This window comes from Varroa destructor, unplaced genomic scaffold (genome assembly GCF_002443255.2).
Source record: "Varroa destructor unplaced genomic scaffold, Vdes_3.0 BEIS01000003.1, whole genome shotgun sequence".
In the NCBI taxonomy this organism is placed as follows: Eukaryota; Metazoa; Arthropoda; class Arachnida; order Mesostigmata; family Varroidae; genus Varroa; species Varroa destructor.
Window position 1 is genome coordinate 38,144,417 of NW_019211456.1, and position 17,471 is coordinate 38,161,887.

Sequence of the window (17,471 nt, forward strand, 5' to 3'; positions counted from 1 at the left end):
TCAGCAACCCTAATTAACCAACCATTTTAAAAATGAAAGTGTATATCTTTACCAGCTGTAACAAATAAATAGATTTACTACCCGCATAAAATCAAATACTCGCAACCTATACCGTACGCTACTTGGTTGAGCGATTCACGTTGACCACGCGTATTGATCTGCTGGTTCATCGTACCCTACAAGCTGAACTAAACGACTCAGAGTGGGTTAGCTAGCCAGCTTAGTGTGCAGGCCCTCGAACTCCTTCATTCGACCCGCTCCTTTAAAAGATTGAACCGTTACCCTCGCGTGTGTCCATATGTTCCCTCGGTAACGGCACATTCAGGTCACTGGGATGTTTCATATGTTTATTCTAGCAAAAAAACCTTTATGCATCAAGTCTTAAAGTCTTATGATCTTATACTGAGTGAAATGCCGTGTGATATGTAGTTTGGGACGTTAAATATCGCCAAACGAACGCTCTTTACCAAAATTGCTTTTACTAGCAATTAGGATGATCGACTAGAACCATCTTATCTTATCGATAAGGTGATCCTGCTGCTCGGCAACCTTATCAGGACCACCTTTTCAACTTCAGTTAGCTTTCAGGAAGTTAAATATTACTAGCTCAGTTAAATTTGGATAAAATTAGCCTCTAAAGGAAATCTGAATATCGATTTAACCGTTATAGAGTCTAATGCGGTTTACTGTGGATTCTGCGGCCAGCTGATAGTTTCATTCAAATTGGATGGCTTTGGATCATTTGAAATAGCCATTGCTCCCTTTTGCTGTACATGCTTTGCTGAAGTACGAGCTAACAATATAATTGTCGTATGTGTGTGAATTTTATAAAAATTTATGCTCTTTGTCCACGTATATTGTACGTGTTTATCTAACACAATTATATTCTACACTCATAAAGTTATTTTACTGATACCTTTTAGGTGAAATACCTAGTGAATGTATAGGAAATGTAACACACAGCCTAGTCGAAGGCTGCGTAACGATGTCTGATTATTCAATTGATTAGAAGTTTAACTGGATTAGGCATGACTGCTAGCAACCTACGTATCATAGGCTGGTTAGGTCGGCCGCATGGAGTTCACCCCCCATCCATTTGTATGAGTGAGCTCTGCAGGTGCGAACGGTTGGGTACGTCGACGTGGAGCCGTTGCCTAGGTAACGGACAATCTCACTCTCTTCTGCCTCACAGAGCATATCAACAGAGAAGTGAGCAGGGGGTACGAAGCAATCAGGTAATGGACTACTCGCGCGCGGTCGTTCATGTACGCTGCTACAAGCGTTTACGCTAATGCTTTGATATAGTATAGAGATAGTAGCAGGTTGGAAGGTGCACCGTTGGACTCAGTTCGAGTACTGACGTCGCATTGTTCTACAGGTCGGTTTACAAAGACCTGCCCTGAACGGTACAGGCCTGAAGGAGTGCTAGTAACCATCGCGAAAGTTTAACATGTCTTAGTAGTCTCTTGTATTATGAACGGCTGTACGACATGGACTTGTCGAGTTGCAACGGAGGCCTACCAGACCATCAGCTGTGAAGGCCTTAAATGCGCCTTTCTTCAGAACAGTTCATGAAACAGCGATCGTATTGTGTGGAAGCTCAGCAATCGTAGTACCTCTCTGTGCCATATCTAGCAACGTGCTGAATATTTGAATACCAAGGAAAAATTTGGATGTGACGTTAAACTTCCAAGTTTAACTGACGATCACTTCTGTGAGGCTAATTACATTTCGTTACCGTGAACGAGTTGAAGCTGATGCCAACGTAAAAGTTCGCTAGTTCGAACATCCGCTAACATGAAAATGCACACCAAAACGAACTCATTTATCAACAGCCGATATTCTCAACTTCCGTGAAATACAATAGAAATTGCAAATTATAGCCTAGGCATGTTACCTGTGTCGAATCCGGGCACCCCGAGCCCCATTAAACCCGCCTCGCCAGAATCTAGAACCTGTCCCTCATGCAGAATTTCTATCAGCTTAAGCGGTAAGATGTAGAGAATCGGTGGATTATTTCTCCATAAACGATGTCTCTGTACAACAACCGATTACTAGCCGTTATATGACCTCTCCTCGTCGCAATTAACATCGGCAAAAGACGCCATTACCACTGCATAAACTTTACATTCTTCTGGTTCCTCTAAATTAGGTTTTATGTTTAGCTATGCCTATCGTACAAAGGTGAAATATAGCGTGTAGGTTATCTTTTCTAAATGGTAGAATTTAAAGCAAGGGCGGAACCGTTATCACTATAATGATGTAAGAACGTCGAAAAACTATAGTATTTTTCTACATTGTTACATATGTAGAAACTATTAAAAGTTTAAGTTTAAGGATGTACTGCGATCAATTCGTTTGATTAACTTTAGTAGTTAGTCGTATAGGCGTAGGTGCGATCTTGTACGTACTTCTTGTACTCAAACCAAAGGAATACTTAAACCGGATTGAGCCATCAAGGCCCGTTGCTGTTCTGACTGACCAGATCATGATAGACACACGTAATTCTCTGCATGTCTACCTTAAAGCTCTATTTCGTACCATATGTGTGTCCATCTGTCAAAATTTGCTGTACAACGAAAAACAACAAATTAAGTAAATGAAAATGTTGGTAACGTGTTCTTTTTATCACAGCTACAAACACCGGTGTGCAATGACGAATTTATTTGTGCAGACAACACATTTTGTGAAATTTATTCAACCAATGACTCATCTTCTACATAAATAGATATCTTCTTCTAAACTTTGATATTGAATGGAAAATGTTGGCATACTCACATAGTTCGGGCGATCTGATAGAATAGAGACTGTTAAAAAGAGATTTCGTTAATGGAGCTACAGCTTTGTGCTCTGTTTTATAATCTACATCTATATATATACAAGCTTTTCGGTGGTATAATCACTTCAGCGCTCTTACGCTAAATGTTCGAAGAAGGCTTTCCGAACAATATAATAGAATAGCGCGAGACTTTGGCTAGATCGACATCGGACACAGAATTGGTTGGCCTGTTTCAGTACGCCTCTTCTGTTTGTTTACACTAAGCGCACTGTCTCTATTTAGGCCATGTGACGATGCGAAAATAATACACGCATACCTTCTCTCTAATTATCGTCTCCTTACGGACATAAAACATGGCATAGCCGTACTGGAAGAAAACTCTGTGCTTCTGACCGTTTATGAACTTCAAAGTATTACAACAACAAGAACACAAAGTTGAAAGGTGTCCTAACAAGTAATTTCCAAATGAAGGCCAACGAAAAGATACTGCGTTTATAGAAATAGCTTGATTAAGGAGAGTGTATACAAGGAGAACAACGCCTACTCAAATTATTTACACAAGCGGCGACTTTAACATGCTTCTGAACATCGAATTCACCATGTTCTAATTTATGATCTTTTATCATTTCAGGCAGCCATCAGTCTCGCACAATGTGCCCCTTTTGTGGCGCGTTCTACAATCAGCGTGCTAACTCGGACTTTAGCATGAGAAGGAACAGTTCCGTTGCTAATGGCTACCTGCCCCATATTGTAAGTAGGCGTAAAGTATGTTTACAGTAGCCGCCATACATTAAGTTCCAACAGATACTCCTGAAATTACCAGTATGAACATGATTGCAACCTAGGCGTTCGTACCACAAGCTGACCCCCGTGCTTCGACGTAATGCTTTCACAAAAACTACCGGATATAGTCACGTGTGTCTCATCCAGAAAAAAACTCATGATTGTCCTTGTTAGTTGAATTGGCTCTGAGAATAATGTCGGCGCCCCAGTATAGGTGGGCAGTTTGTTCTCTACCAGCAGATCGCTAACGCCTGTAGTTCAAGCTCTAATTCAGTCGCTGCCCCCTCTCTTAACAATGCTTGAAAGGAAACCAATTGGATCGAGTATCCTCGCACTCCTCGGAACCTCGGAAAACTGCTCGTCGATACGATAATGTGCCACGAATAAATAGAAAATACAGAGGTCGATAAAAAGTACTATTAGGCAGGCGCTAAAGAGGAGTATCACTGTAGTATGGCTTACCCACCCGTATCTAGTCAGAGAAACTGGACGCATAGATAAGCTTTGCTACTTGATTTGCACAAGCCAAAAGAGGTCTTGAGATTTTTATGGAAAATGATGGTAAATACACTATACGACCACGATACTTATAAGCATTTAATGCAAAGACAGGTTTCACGAAATGGATTGCTTACTTTGAAAGCTAACGAAAATCTCTGATGAAGCGGTCTACAGGCATGCCCACATGTAGAGTAAGGCGAGGAGGGTACGCCGTACATGAGAAACCCAGAAGTAAGAGACGACATAAATTAAGTAGGTTAGTCAGGTTGTAGTTACGATTTGGGGCCTACGTTAGGCGCAAGGACAGTATGTATTGATCTGCAGACCGTTGTTGAGGTTCGATCTTAGTTGTTTTTGCCATAGCAATAGAAACGATGAAGGTCACACCATATCGTGCTATGCTGCTCGAACTGTGTTAAGCATCGATCTCGACGTTTCGACGTGAACGAGACAAAATTTATAAGGCTGAATATGAATCGAGTGGTCCTAATATCAATTTGTAATTTTGTAAGCATTGCGGGACCTCAAGTGAAGCGAGAGGCAGCTGCAGGACGTGGGTGGCGTAGAAAAATGTCGCCGGCCATGTGACAAACGTATTGCTTCGTAATAGTGTTTTTCTAGGCAGGGTACTATTTAATATTTACACGGTCAACTCACCTATATAGCACTATGTCTTCATCTGTAATATGGCATAAATATAAGATATTAACATCGAACTCATGTCACATGTTTGTTTTTCTTTTGTATGTAACGTTAGCTGGTTGGCTTTCGTCGAAATAGTTCTAGGTAAAGGTTGTTAGCAATTTACATACGATGATTTTTCATGTTGCGTAATATATAGGTGGAACTCGGGTGTGGTAAACGACCGCGTAAATGCTGCGCCATCTTTAAACGTATCTTCCTAAAGGAAAATCGATTTAATAAAATGATATTCATTGTGGGGTATCTGAGTCGTTCATGAACTAAAGCAATTATGTGCCTAACAAATAATAGTCTAACTGATCCAAATGATGCTAGTCATATAATCTTTCTATAGGCACAACAGGTATGTAATTAATGTGCTATGACGGCACCAAAAGCAATATGGGTCCCGGGATGGGTTTAAAAATTGATCGGCCACCATATCGACGATCGGTCGATGTGATACATTTTCCGTCGCTTGGATGGATCCTTAGCAATTGTTTCCGCTGTGAGTTCGAAGGCAGTAGTTTTCGAAAAGACCATAATGCGATTTGCCGATAACGTTCCTAGGCCAGGTAAGCACTGGCGTATTGTCTATGAGCCTATATTTCATCATTTCCGAAACAATTATAGTACCCTATCTATTTAACTATATAGTCTTATAGATTTTGTCATTCATTAGATAATTCGTCTTCTAAAGCGCGCTCCAAGAGGCCACAATAAAGCACATTTTAAAAATGGATGTGCAGTCGACTAGCATTTTGGCCTTATTTCCAAGCTTACATCTACAAAACCTGATCAAAGATGCTACGACCCACGTCTTTCAGACACAGAATTTGGGCTCTTCTATCATTCGCTAGCGTCTTTCGGTACTCGTGTATGTTTAATGCACTAAAAGGTTCTTTTTTGAGCTAACCTCCGATGGGAAGCAGAGGTTCGTCTATAAGTATCTACGATAGCTCCTCAATGTCGGTAAAAGCATTTTTATAGCTCTACTGGGTGCACTGGAAGATAGCACGAACTATTTTGTAGAGCTCCAAATTTTCCCGCTATAGCTAAGTACATTATCTAAAGAGCTACCTATATCAGTACTTCAGCAAAGAAACTTCATTCGAATAAGAGACTTGTATCATTGACGTAAAGCTCCACGACATCCGGACTGTGACGTCTATTTTAGCGGTGGAACCATAGCTAATAGTTGTTCTTCCACAACTGTTGATTACTTCGTGCGAAAAGTTTTGATTTTTTAATACGGTACAACTTTGTTCACAGGACGATATCACTAGGAGACATTCGTCGATAGGTGAAAGGTTGGGAGCACTACAAGGATATCTTGCTGGTAAAATTTATTAAGCCATATATTTAGATACATAGTTATGTCTAATTTTAGCTGTGAAATTGAGCTGAATATTTTCGGCCGGCAGAAAAATTACTATTTTGATCGAAGGCATCGTGACTAGGTAAAGTTGTTTACGCTCACATACATAGGTTTTAATTTTGTGAATTTTTAAAAGATTACTTAGGTTGGCGCTGAGATTGGCACTTGTAGGAGCCCGCCATGTTATCCTGGATGCGTCTAGGAGCTGGTCAGTTCCTGAAGACTGATTGGCATACATAGCTATGTAGCATAATACGAATGCGTCTACTTGTGCACTACAGGTTTGATCCTACGAACAAGTCACGAAAACCAGTTCTATCTGCCTCCAGTGGATAAAGACAGGGACGCTAAGGACAACGCTGATGCCGGTCAACTCACTCCTGGCAGTTCAGACGACGATTCACTTGACTATCCTGTCCGGAACATGGACATTGAGTCATACCAGTAAGTGTTACTCAGGGCGTCGATTTCTCTGTTGTACGTTTGTTTCATAAGGGAGTATTGGAAGATATTCTTAACTATCTTCGTAATGAAACGCTACAATATCGCAATATTCCCCTACGATATCTGATTACATTCTTATCATACAAATTATCTGGAAAAGCCCCTTATCGACATGTTGATTGCCCAATGTAAACGAGTAGCCGTCTGCATAACAAAACCTAATCCAGTTGGCAACTAGATTGGATCGAGGGCACGACGATTAAGGGTTGGTTGATCACAGCAAAAGAGCATCAGCGGAAATCGATACTTTTTAGTTTACTGATTTCTGATCCTGATGCCGGAATCTTTAGCGTTTCAGGGTTGTATGGGATAGATTGTCTTTCCACTGCCGGCTAGGCCATCTCTTGAACTATGTGGTCGTGTATATATACGTATGTACATATACGTCATTTAAGATACACATAGAGCTAGTGTCGTCACGTAACTAGCATAGCTATGCTATAGCCGTGTAATGGCGGAATTATTCACGCGCTGTACTGACTAGGGTGTCTTGAATCTGCTAGTTTGGCAGCGTATTTGACAGACCATTGTGTTGAAGCAAATAGATTCAAAGAATTGTCTTTTTTTTCACTTACATTTGTAATGAATCCTTCTTAAACCGGAAATCTACATGCTGGTGAAAAAAAAATGGCCGAGAAATGATAAGCGATGATCAGATATTGTTGTGTGAAGGTGACACATTTATGTTTCTAACAGTTAGGATAGTTCTATTAGGACAACTACAGTTATTTCTGACTGGTACGCAGCTGTAAAATTCTGAGAAGTAATGTTTAATTGGAATAACTTCAACGGGTTGATGGAAGGCTGATTTTACAGAAACGGCAGCGATCTTGTTCGGTTGTTTTTCGCCAGCCTGTATATTCGTTGCGATTGGCACGTTTTCTACTTTTCCCAAAACATCTATCTCTTGATAGTTAAGTCCCAAAGCGACGTTGGGGTCGCGTTGCGGTCACCGAAGTACTAAGTGAAGCAGCAATGCCGCTAGATCGATATCTATTATGTCGAATCTATGGCAGAACATGTAACAACAAATATGGCTGTTCCAAACGAGGTACATACGTATATAGCATGTAAGTACGATTGCTTCCTGAGTAACGAACGTTTTAGCTATGTACGTGCACCTCAGCCGCTACCAAAAAAACAAACACTAAATGGAGCACGGGTACGCAGTAGTGACCTGAGACGTATGTCATAATTGCAAATTGAACGTTTTTGGTATTTTGCCCTCATGTAGACAATTCTCCCTGCGTCATGTAGACAACCCAACGTACAACTATCGGGCACAGGTTAACCTTTATCTAGCAAAAACATGTTGAGATTATATAGCTATTTGTGACAAAAGTATAATTTTTACTTCTCACGAGTAAATGTTGTAATTACAATGAAAACATAATGCATATATCGTAGAAAAAAGATCTTTCGATCATCTTCTGTATAGCATGGAGACTGGTAAATAGGCAAAGTTCGACTAGAGCATGGTAAGGTAGCAACAGATAGAACGTAGAAGGTAACAATAGTGATGTCAAAACACGATGTAGCATTCAGTGTAACAAAAATTGTACTCAGTAACACTATCGTTAGTTTGTAATAGGGTCAGCACGCTAGAAGTAATAGGGGCGCTTAGCGTAAACGATGGCGAGGTTCACACCACCCAAAGAATTTGTCTATTGCTCGATGTTATGTTACTATCAATGACACAAAACTGGGAGTACTTCATAAAAAATCCTTGCGTTTATCGCGAAAGTTATGATGACGCTTGAACGTGTTTGACGTATGAACGTAACAAACCTTTTTGTGATATATTTAACTAAACAACGGCTAAGCTTACGGATTTTCATGTTGAACTGTTTACAAGAGCTCGAGCATGATCATTATTCTAGGACTCTATTAGAGGACTACAAAACGAAGGACAACTTCACGCCTCTTCAGGAGTTCTTGGAGCAGACGTTTTGTTGTTTCGTCGAAATGTCCTCTGTGTTTAAGAAGGACCCTAAGCAAGAAAATGCGCGTCCTGAAGATCCGGACATCAAGACCGAACTTCTTTTTGAGGTTTATGATAGCCTCGACAGTTTGGTATGTATAACTGTCCATTAACAAAAGCTGTTCTATCAAAAATTAATTGAAATCGAAATTTTTAAATAGAAAGAAGCCTTTTGAAGGCTCATTGTCAAGTTTCAGCTCAATAGAGGCTATTGATTTTAAAGCGGCTTCTAAAGGATCCATATTAATGCATATACAAGACATCAAGCGTTGTCCCGATAGTGAGAATATTGAAAAAATATTTTTAGGTAATCTAGCCTTTAAATGATTTTGTAATTTATGTATTTTGCTATATATAACAAGTGAAGTCGATTTTTCTGTACTCTTCACAGCCTGGTTTCATCACGAAGAGCATTTTGAAGGCAATTATTAATTCACTACTGGAATTAGACGTTCGACTTATGGCAAAGGATGACGTGCGGTCACTTTATATGCTCCTACTCAATCCAATCTTCGCCACTCAGGTGTATTGTTCTAACAACCATTCCAGACGGCAGGAAATTTTCATGAAATTAAGGAACGTCTTATAGGAAGATTATTCTAGTTTAACATACGATCTCCCTCTGTTTGCCAGGCATCATATACGGTATTTGCTCACTTGATACACAGGGTTGTATCTCTTCCGAGCCCAGATCATCAGCTGCTTCTACATTGGTTTACCAGGTGAATAGGGTAGACGTATTTAGTGATCAATGATTGAAGTGTCTGAACTGTCATGTTACACATATGGTTCGATGGTCGTTATAGAAGCAGGACCAAATCAACGTATCAGAACTGTCGGATTTACTTATTTTATTTACTATAAAAGCTCTGTTCAGTAACTTCTCAATTAGTCGGACTCTACTTATGATTATGATTTCAAGTACGCGTTGGACGTATCCCGCTTCACCTTTTACGCATTTGTCCCGGAAATTTTATGGCTTCTGGATAGCCATATATTTACTACCTGTATATTACCATAGATTGTTTTCTACCTATGATTTCTTGAAGTAAATCGATAATGAGACATGCTTGCCTACCACTTGCTTTTTTTAAAATAGGACTTAGATCGGAAGAACAAGCTGGTTAATGCTAACGTTAGATATTCTCTCGCGCAATATGGCGATGAAGTCTTTCACTTTCATCAAGTGACAAGACTGCGCGCTTTCGACTGCCATTCAGAACGGTCTGCAGGTGTTCTGAGAAACTCGAGGTGATTGGTTGTGTTTATTGCTACTGTAGCAGATGCCCCCCGACTCTCTTCCGCAAGCATTGCTATCACCTTCTGTCCAAACCTATTCAGCTTGCCGTCAACGTTTATTACGACCGTACACTGCAGGCGGATTCTTTGTTGATTTAAGTTGCGCAAATTGCACGTAAAACAGATCAGACGCATTTCGAACTGACCTGAACATTGCTCAAGGGGTGTCTATTTTTACTCAGTATTCTTAATATTTATTTGAGTTACAGTTCTGCTGAAATGCCGATCTTGACCGACAGAGAGAGAGAGAGAGAGAGAGAGAGAGAGAGAGTAAACTCTAGTTTCGTCAAAAGCCCCTTCGATTAAAACAACACGCTCTTATCCGTCGGGGCCCGATATCTGGTCGCCTCCTTACTGACCTTTTACACTCTAATCTTCGTTTTTAAAACGTGTGTATCATTCACGTACCTATATGCCTAAGGCCTCATTTTTACAAATTTTCGATGAATTTCTGCAGAGCTGTGACTTTCTAAAGGCAAAAACTTAACCGTTGAATGTTGATTCTCGAGACTAGGAAATGTTTTTCCTTCTGGGCTTATCTTTTCTCGCGTAACGTCGTTTCTACTGACTAGTTTCTGGTAGACCAACTAAATTTCGTGTGCCGGTGGGCCTATAGGCTGAAAGTTATTTAATTCCGAAGTGAGTCGGATTTGCTTGTAGTAGCCTAACATACGTATATACCTTTAGTACGCATTAACTTCCGTTAATGAAGGCGAACAATTTCTTATTATATTCTGTTAGGACGGATGCATCTCGAACACGCGAGCTCGTTAAACGACTTCTACAGTTTATCACCATTAGGGAATTTCCCCCGGCCAACGGCCATCGTCTTCCGTCGATTAATAAAAGCCGGTGGTGGATACCGTGCGCCACGAGGTTAGATTACACAAGCCGTTTTTTCGTTATGAATTTACGTATCATAGTAATCTATTAACCATCTTAGGGCGCTGTCTTACGATACACGACAGATTAACTTATATCGATCAGTCGAGGCAGTAGATGTCGTAAATTAACTTCGATGAGCTACACTGACATCATTGTTTACCGCCATCAGCTTGGTTGTGTATTCTGTTGTCAACATTTTGTCTATCGAATCACCCAAGGGGCTCACTACTGGCAGATAGTAAATGGTACGAACCATAGACTTGCCGGACCGAACCAGCGCCCTGGCCATGTGTCAAGCAAAGGAAACAAGTTAGTTTCCCAGGCCCCGTTGCGAATTAGCCTTAACACAGAAAAACAGGACACGATACAGACGCGACATCTCCTCTGGCGTCGCAAATAATAGGCCACCAATGAATGTCTTATTACTTTAGTAATTTCATTTTCATATTCTATTTAGTAATTTTCAGACTCTTATTATTTTAGGGTGTTGGCTCTGTTGAACGCGGCTAATAATAGGGTATCGCCTCCGCTGCTCGAGTACGCTGAATTCTACAACTCTGCTTTGGACCACATCAATCTTATGGCAGAGTATTACCGTTGGCAGACTCCCGAAAAAAGTAACAAGTACGTCTTAGAAATAGGCCTGCGAATAAGTGGGCTGCTTGCCTGTGATTTTCACTTGGCAAACACTCCCAAAAAAGTAACTTCGCCTGCCAAAAGTATGTGTAATTATCTCTAAATCTAACTAAATCATTAACTCTTTTCAGATTTTCCTACTGCCAGTATCCTTTCATATTGAGCATCGTTGCGAAAAAGTTTATCCTTCAAAGAGACTCCGAGCAACAGATGATCCTTAATGCAAGGGTAGTATATAAGCTCCAATGTACCTCCGTCATTCGTGATCCAACAAAATCTTTCGGATCCGGAATAACTTAGTTTTTGTGGATGTGAGCTAGTTGATGGATTAAGGGCTAGTCTCCCCTAAGTTATACTGCCGGAGAGGTCTAGCTACTCACAATTTTTACGAGTATTTCCATGTGGCCAGCGCAGTACTCCGCTTATATTCGTGTGCTGTTTCGATCTGAGCGGTCTAATGATTCAGTCTATTACTATATTTGTACTTAAATAGATGTGTATATATATATATATATATATATATATATATGCATACACGCAGTCCACTATGTGTATATGTTTATAAAGGGTTGCAATTTAGAATGACAAGTTCGTTAAAGCTGCAGCGAGAAGATTTTTTTGTCGGAAAAAGCTTCAGAGCAAAGCCGCTATAATCCTAAACAGTTCCATAGTGTAATATTTAGTATGTGGATATTTGATTAATTCTCTTTTTATCGGCTTATGCAGCGTTCGTTGTTAAATCGTGCTTTACAACATCAAGTTCCTGACATTGACGTCTTCTTCCTTAACCTTAATATCCGTCGAGCGCATTTGGTATCCGATTCACTTAATGAGATCGCGCGGAAGCAAGCCGACCTCAAAAAGAAGCTCAAAGTCACCTTTGTTGGTGAACCAGGTAATCCACTATGCTGATGAAAGTGAAGTGTTCACTTTGTCCTCAAGTTAATTCGGTACCTTCGGTACTTTACGATTCGGTATTTTACGATGTACGAATCTAGAAGTAAATACAGATATTAATAGCGACTGATTTCCTTCATAGGTCTCGACATGGGAGGCCTGACAAAAGAATGGTTCTTGTTGCTGATCAAGCGAATATTCAGTTCGGACTACGGTATGTTTGTATATCATAATAAAGCCCGCTGCTACTGGTTTAGTACAGTGAAAATCGGTAACCTACGTGAGTATAATCTCATTGGAGTTCTGATGGGTCTGGCCGTATACAACTCGATCATCCTCGACCTCAACTTCCCCACTGCCTGCTACAAAAAGCTGCTTAGCCCGCCTGTGGTCCCAGCCAACGTAGATACAACCAATGTAGGCAACTGCGAGCTCACACTAGATGATCTGTCGGAAATCATGCCGGTATGCAAGCCCACATCGTATCTATTCACAGTATGTAGATCATAGCCCTCTGCCCCATCCCGATGGGATTGTAGTCTAGCGGGCAACTCTTTTCGGTTCTGTATTCACGGTTCCACATCACAATTACATTTATGGAAGGATTCTATCGGGGACCGACCCAACGTCTTTCATTTGTTCACTCGGAGATTCATGTATAAATGAAGGATTTTCTCTGTTCTGTGATATCGTTTACGCAGGATGTCGTACTTGGGCTTCGAGAACTGCTAGCGTATGAGGGTAACGTGGAAGAGGACTTCTTGATGCACTTCGAGGCGTCTGTTGATGAGTTCGGTGAGGTAAAAACTCACATCCTTAAGGAAGGTGGCGAACAGATCGCTGTCACAAACGAAAATCGTCAAGGTATATGATATAATTAATAATACAGATACTGCACGTAGAACGAAACCCTGCGAAGCCCTAATATTATTGCCGATTGCTTATCTGAAGATTTTACGAGTCCCTATGACATTTTCGTAAGACCGATGCCTAATAGCTTTTCAATGCAGTGAAGTTAGGAATCTTTGGGAATGACAAAATCAACTTAGGAAACAGGGTAGCAAGTCAACGTTTGTAGTAGCGTAGTAGGTTAACAATTGAATGAAACGGTCCGACAAACGCGACTAGTTGAGATTTTGCCATTTCATGTTCTCAGCTTTGTTTGCTTTTCGTCTATTTCATTTCTCCAGAATATGTGGATCTTTATATAAATCTTATCCTAAACGAGGCGATCAGCCAGCCGTTCAAAGCATTTTATCTTGGATTTCACAGTGTCTGTGCATCTAACGCACTCATCGTAAGTATGTTCCTGCATCTTGCAGTTATCTGTATGCATATGTTTATTCGTACAGACAAAAAACACTTTAAACTATGCGTTTCTGTGTCTGCAGGCGTTCAACACAAAGTAACTCTATGATTTGCTTTTAAATCAAATTGCATAGATTCCTTAGAGGGAAAACCAATGTGGTCTATAGGCTATCACCAGGCTCAGGATAGCTGAAACGTTGCTGAGGTGCTGGAAACAGGCCGGCCGGCCAGCCAGCCAGCTGTCTGATGCACTTATGCCTAACGGCCATAGTACGGGACGTAAAGCTCGAAACGGAAAGATTCAGTTGACTGAAACTATGTTCTAATCAGATTGCATATAATACCTGTCAATTACTTTAGATGCTTCGTCCAGAAGAGGTGGAGTTACTCGTGTGTGGATGGCCCAAACTCGATTTAGAAGCTCTCCGCAAAGTGACCGTCTATGACGGCTTTAAGCCCGATGACCCATTAGTTAATCAATTATGGACGCTGATCGACAACTTTACGGTCCATTTGCAACAACAGTTCTTACGTTTCTGCACGGGCTCCGATCGAGTTCCCGTCGGAGGAATGTCTGAGATGACTTTCAAGATCAGCGCGATTAATCACAGCACGGATATGCAAGTATCCTGCTCCTTCTTTCTCAGGATGTTTTATTATGCTTCCTGTCTAAGTCGCTAATAGTTTTATAATATATTCAAAATATTCCCCATACTGACAATCTAAGAAAGCTGATAGTAAACGGATTCCAAGTTCACTTAATAGCAACAAACCTCTTTATGTGCTAGTCATTAACAGTGTAGAGACCCATAATTCACTCGTTTTTTATTAGATTCACTTGAGCGCAACGTGTTCACCGCTATGTATTTTTTGTTTTGTTTTTTTTTTGTTTTGTAAACACTATAGGCTACCAATTTCACATACTTGTTTCAACCATCTTTGTTTGCCGCGTTATCCAGACGAAGAGACGCTGAAAGAGAAGCTGATAACCGCTATCTCCAACGCCGAGGGATTTGGTCTTGAATAAAATTGAAGGCAGAAACGATTTTCTGTCTCCAAAGCTATTGAATTAGATGACAGTAGATCAGATTCACGTTTTGGGTTATCGATTTGTCTAACTTAAGCCGAACAGAGCTGATTTGTGAGCAGTCGGATAAAAATATTTATACCGAACCCACTAAAATGATAAATATTATCTATATTTTATCAGTTTTATAGTTACTAAAATAGATATTTCAATAACGTCTTTCTTATGCGCTAGAAGTGTCGCGTTTTTATGACCATACTGATTATTATTGCAGCCGCTATTTACGTTTACACTTCCAACACGGAACTTGATTAGCGATTTTAAAATAGTACCCATCTGTCAAGCGATATTTTTAGGTGAACGGAATCAAAACGTGAGTCCATGTTCGCTAGAAAGCTCTAAAATGTCAAGAGCTTAGAAAGATACATAACGTTTTAACAAAAAAACGAAAAAACAACGACCCAATTGGCAATTGAGATTCTATTTTCTTCATCATTGTTTTGTATCTGCAGGCTAGGCGTATGAAAGTCGACCTTTTGAGCCGTTGAGTTTTCGAGGCCTTCAAATCTAGGCCCTATCAGCGATTTTATATACATATAAAAGTAGCGGAATAGACCAGTTCCGCCGACTATCTCTCAACTAAGCCTTTCGCTAGAAACGCATTTGGTTCACCAGTAGCAAGTACAGTGTATCTATTTTGTTGCTTCTATTTGTCCAAAATAGTTATACAAGATCGCCTCAAATCGTATGAAAGGTCAAACAAATAGATCGATCGTCATTTCTGCTTTAAAACGATGCAACCGTTCCTGCGAAACCGTTACCCTTATGAACGACAAGCATAGGATACTCTCACAACATGTTTTTATCTTCAGATTTAGAGGGAACTTTACTCATTGTGATATATGAATATATATTTGAGTATATTTATTGATATTTTTATCTTTTATATTTATGTCACCAGCACTACGAGGACCGGAAGATACCCAAATAGGATAGCTACGATATTCCGCTTAGAAGTCAATAGTAATTCAACATTTTCGACATGAATGTTGGTATGATTAAAAATGTAGCTATAGAAAGAAGATGTAGACGAGGAGTTGCCTTCATCCGCAACGATGAGCATATATTTTCATAGACATACGCCCTTCATATCGTTTTCACGCATTACTATTCAACTCTCACCCAACATAGGTCTGAAGCCCAGTTCGGCAGACACCCTATAGCGTTTACTACGCTAAAATAAACTTGCTATAATGAGGTCATTGTGCTACTCGCATAGTGTAACATAAACTGGGCAGCGGTAACTGATGGGTAACTTTCGTGGTGTCTATATACGTGTGTACGCTACGCTCAACTTTGTGGGTATATCAAGTGGCTTATACCAGATTGTCAATGTCGTTATCATTAAGATAATAAAGAATATCACTTACTTGTAAATTCTAGCAGCGCCTGGTTATTTCTGGTCAATATTGCGCTAATAAAATCCATCTAGCAGAAAAAATTTTCTAAATTTTTTCTTTTTGTTGTTGTACTAGATCAGTAAAAACAACGCTTGATTTTCATGTACATGTATTGGTTAGGTTGCTTGATTTTATACAGACAGTTTTTCAACGCTGGAAAAGCCGAAGGGCCGATGTGGTCGACTTGTTGACGTATCGTAACTGGTAAACGATACCTCTTCTCGCCTAACCGCGTAATCCATCCTGTGACAGGTCGATACCACGTAATAGTAAAAGTAAGTAAAAAAAAAAGTATAGTAATTAGTAAAAGTCACCCAATTATCTTTCGCCACGAATCACGTAAAAGTTTGAGCGTTAGACATAAATAGCATTTCAGAGACACCCTTACCTGTACAAGGGTAATATAGGTATAGAAATGGGTTATTGCAATACTGTATAAATTTGCTAGAGGGTTTTCGTACAAACGCAATTTTCATCCCAGTATCACTATTGTAACCCGTTTTCTCACCAAGCTATCCTTGCTGAGGCAATGATCATTTGATTGATAACCGAATTTCAGGTTGTACCTTAATATGTCCTTTTCGCAACAAATTATTCCTTATACCTTAATCGGAATTTGGCTTTCTTTGCTCCAGTGCATTATTACCGCTTAATATAATGCTTATTTCCGTCATATCGATATTAGTATAGAAAAATAGCTTGCGGGACCTAATGTTAAAATATTCTTGACTTTGGTGTTTAGAGATCCTTTCAGTCCCTCAACGAAAATTATAGACATACAGTTGTTTTAAATTCGGGTTCAGTGTCCCGCGTCACATAATTAGTCTATACTGATTGAAAGCCTATGCGCATATGCTGTATAATCACTAAGAGGGAACGTAGAAACGATCATGGGCGCATGCGGTTTGCAAATCCCAATATGTGCTACGTTGGCACAATAATTATCTCACTTTAGAAAAGGCCAACCACTTACCATTAATGTAAAACATCTAAGAATCAGTTTTCGTTCGGTGTTTGCGTTGGTTTTGTTAACAGTTCGAGGGCCCGTCGAACACGTTCGGTTCCGCAACATGCTGCGCGGTGCGCAGTATAATCCTGGGCTGATTTGGCCTTGCTTTTAGGGCAGTGGCCTTGACGACAACGAGCACCCAGCTCGACAACGTGGAGGGTGCATAAAGCCAAATTCAGCATTGCTTAAGTAGTTCAATGTACTCTTAACGCGTACCTCAATTTTTCCAGAACGAGAGACTCACTTCGTAGATGACGCTAGAACCGATCGAACGACCATCGCCCTTCTCCGCATCTGGCATTCGATACGATGCGGCGCGATAACCAATATCTGATCTGAAACG

The 17,471-nt window shown here is 40.3% G+C and overlaps 1 protein-coding gene across 2 annotated transcripts; it reads left to right on the forward strand.

Annotated features, from left to right (window-relative positions):
• The first annotated feature begins 1,212 nt into the window (after nucleotides 1-1,212).
• LOC111247761 (putative E3 ubiquitin-protein ligase HECTD2) lies at nucleotides 1,213-16,101 on the forward strand. Of its 2 annotated transcripts, XM_022799077.2 has the most exons (16): nucleotides 1,215-1,990; nucleotides 3,411-3,529; nucleotides 6,017-6,083; nucleotides 6,404-6,566; nucleotides 8,507-8,699; nucleotides 8,999-9,130; nucleotides 9,241-9,329; nucleotides 10,648-10,782; nucleotides 11,275-11,415; nucleotides 11,559-11,655; nucleotides 12,154-12,322; nucleotides 12,467-12,789; nucleotides 13,026-13,188; nucleotides 13,515-13,621; nucleotides 13,993-14,252; nucleotides 14,539-16,101. In XM_022799077.2, exons 1-16 carry the CDS (start codon nucleotides 1,891-1,893, stop codon nucleotides 14,657-14,659), a joined length of 2,379 nt encoding a protein of 792 aa, XP_022654812.1. In that variant the 5' UTR covers nucleotides 1,215-1,890; the 3' UTR covers nucleotides 14,660-16,101. The 2 variants fall into 2 exon arrangements, with proteins under 2 accessions (XP_022654813.1, XP_022654812.1); XM_022799078.2 differs by lacking the exons at nucleotides 13,515-13,621; nucleotides 14,539-16,101 and having other exon boundaries at nucleotides 1,213-1,990; nucleotides 13,993-14,225.
• Nucleotides 16,102-17,471: the final 1,370 nt, after the last annotated feature.

Bases quoted from the DNA above. Each gene is read 5' to 3' on its own strand.
- LOC111247761 (XM_022799077.2), top strand. From the start codon at position 1,891: ATGTTACCTGTGTCGAATCCGGGCACCCCGAGCCCCATTAAACCCGCC. The intron at 9,330-10,647 runs GTGAATAGGGTA...ATATTCTGTTAG, and splicing joins CTTCTACATTGGTTTACCAG to GACGGATGCATCTCGAACAC. The intron at 14,253-14,538 runs GCAAGTATCCTG...TAAACACTATAG, and splicing joins ATTAATCACAGCACGGATAT to GCTACCAATTTCACATACTT.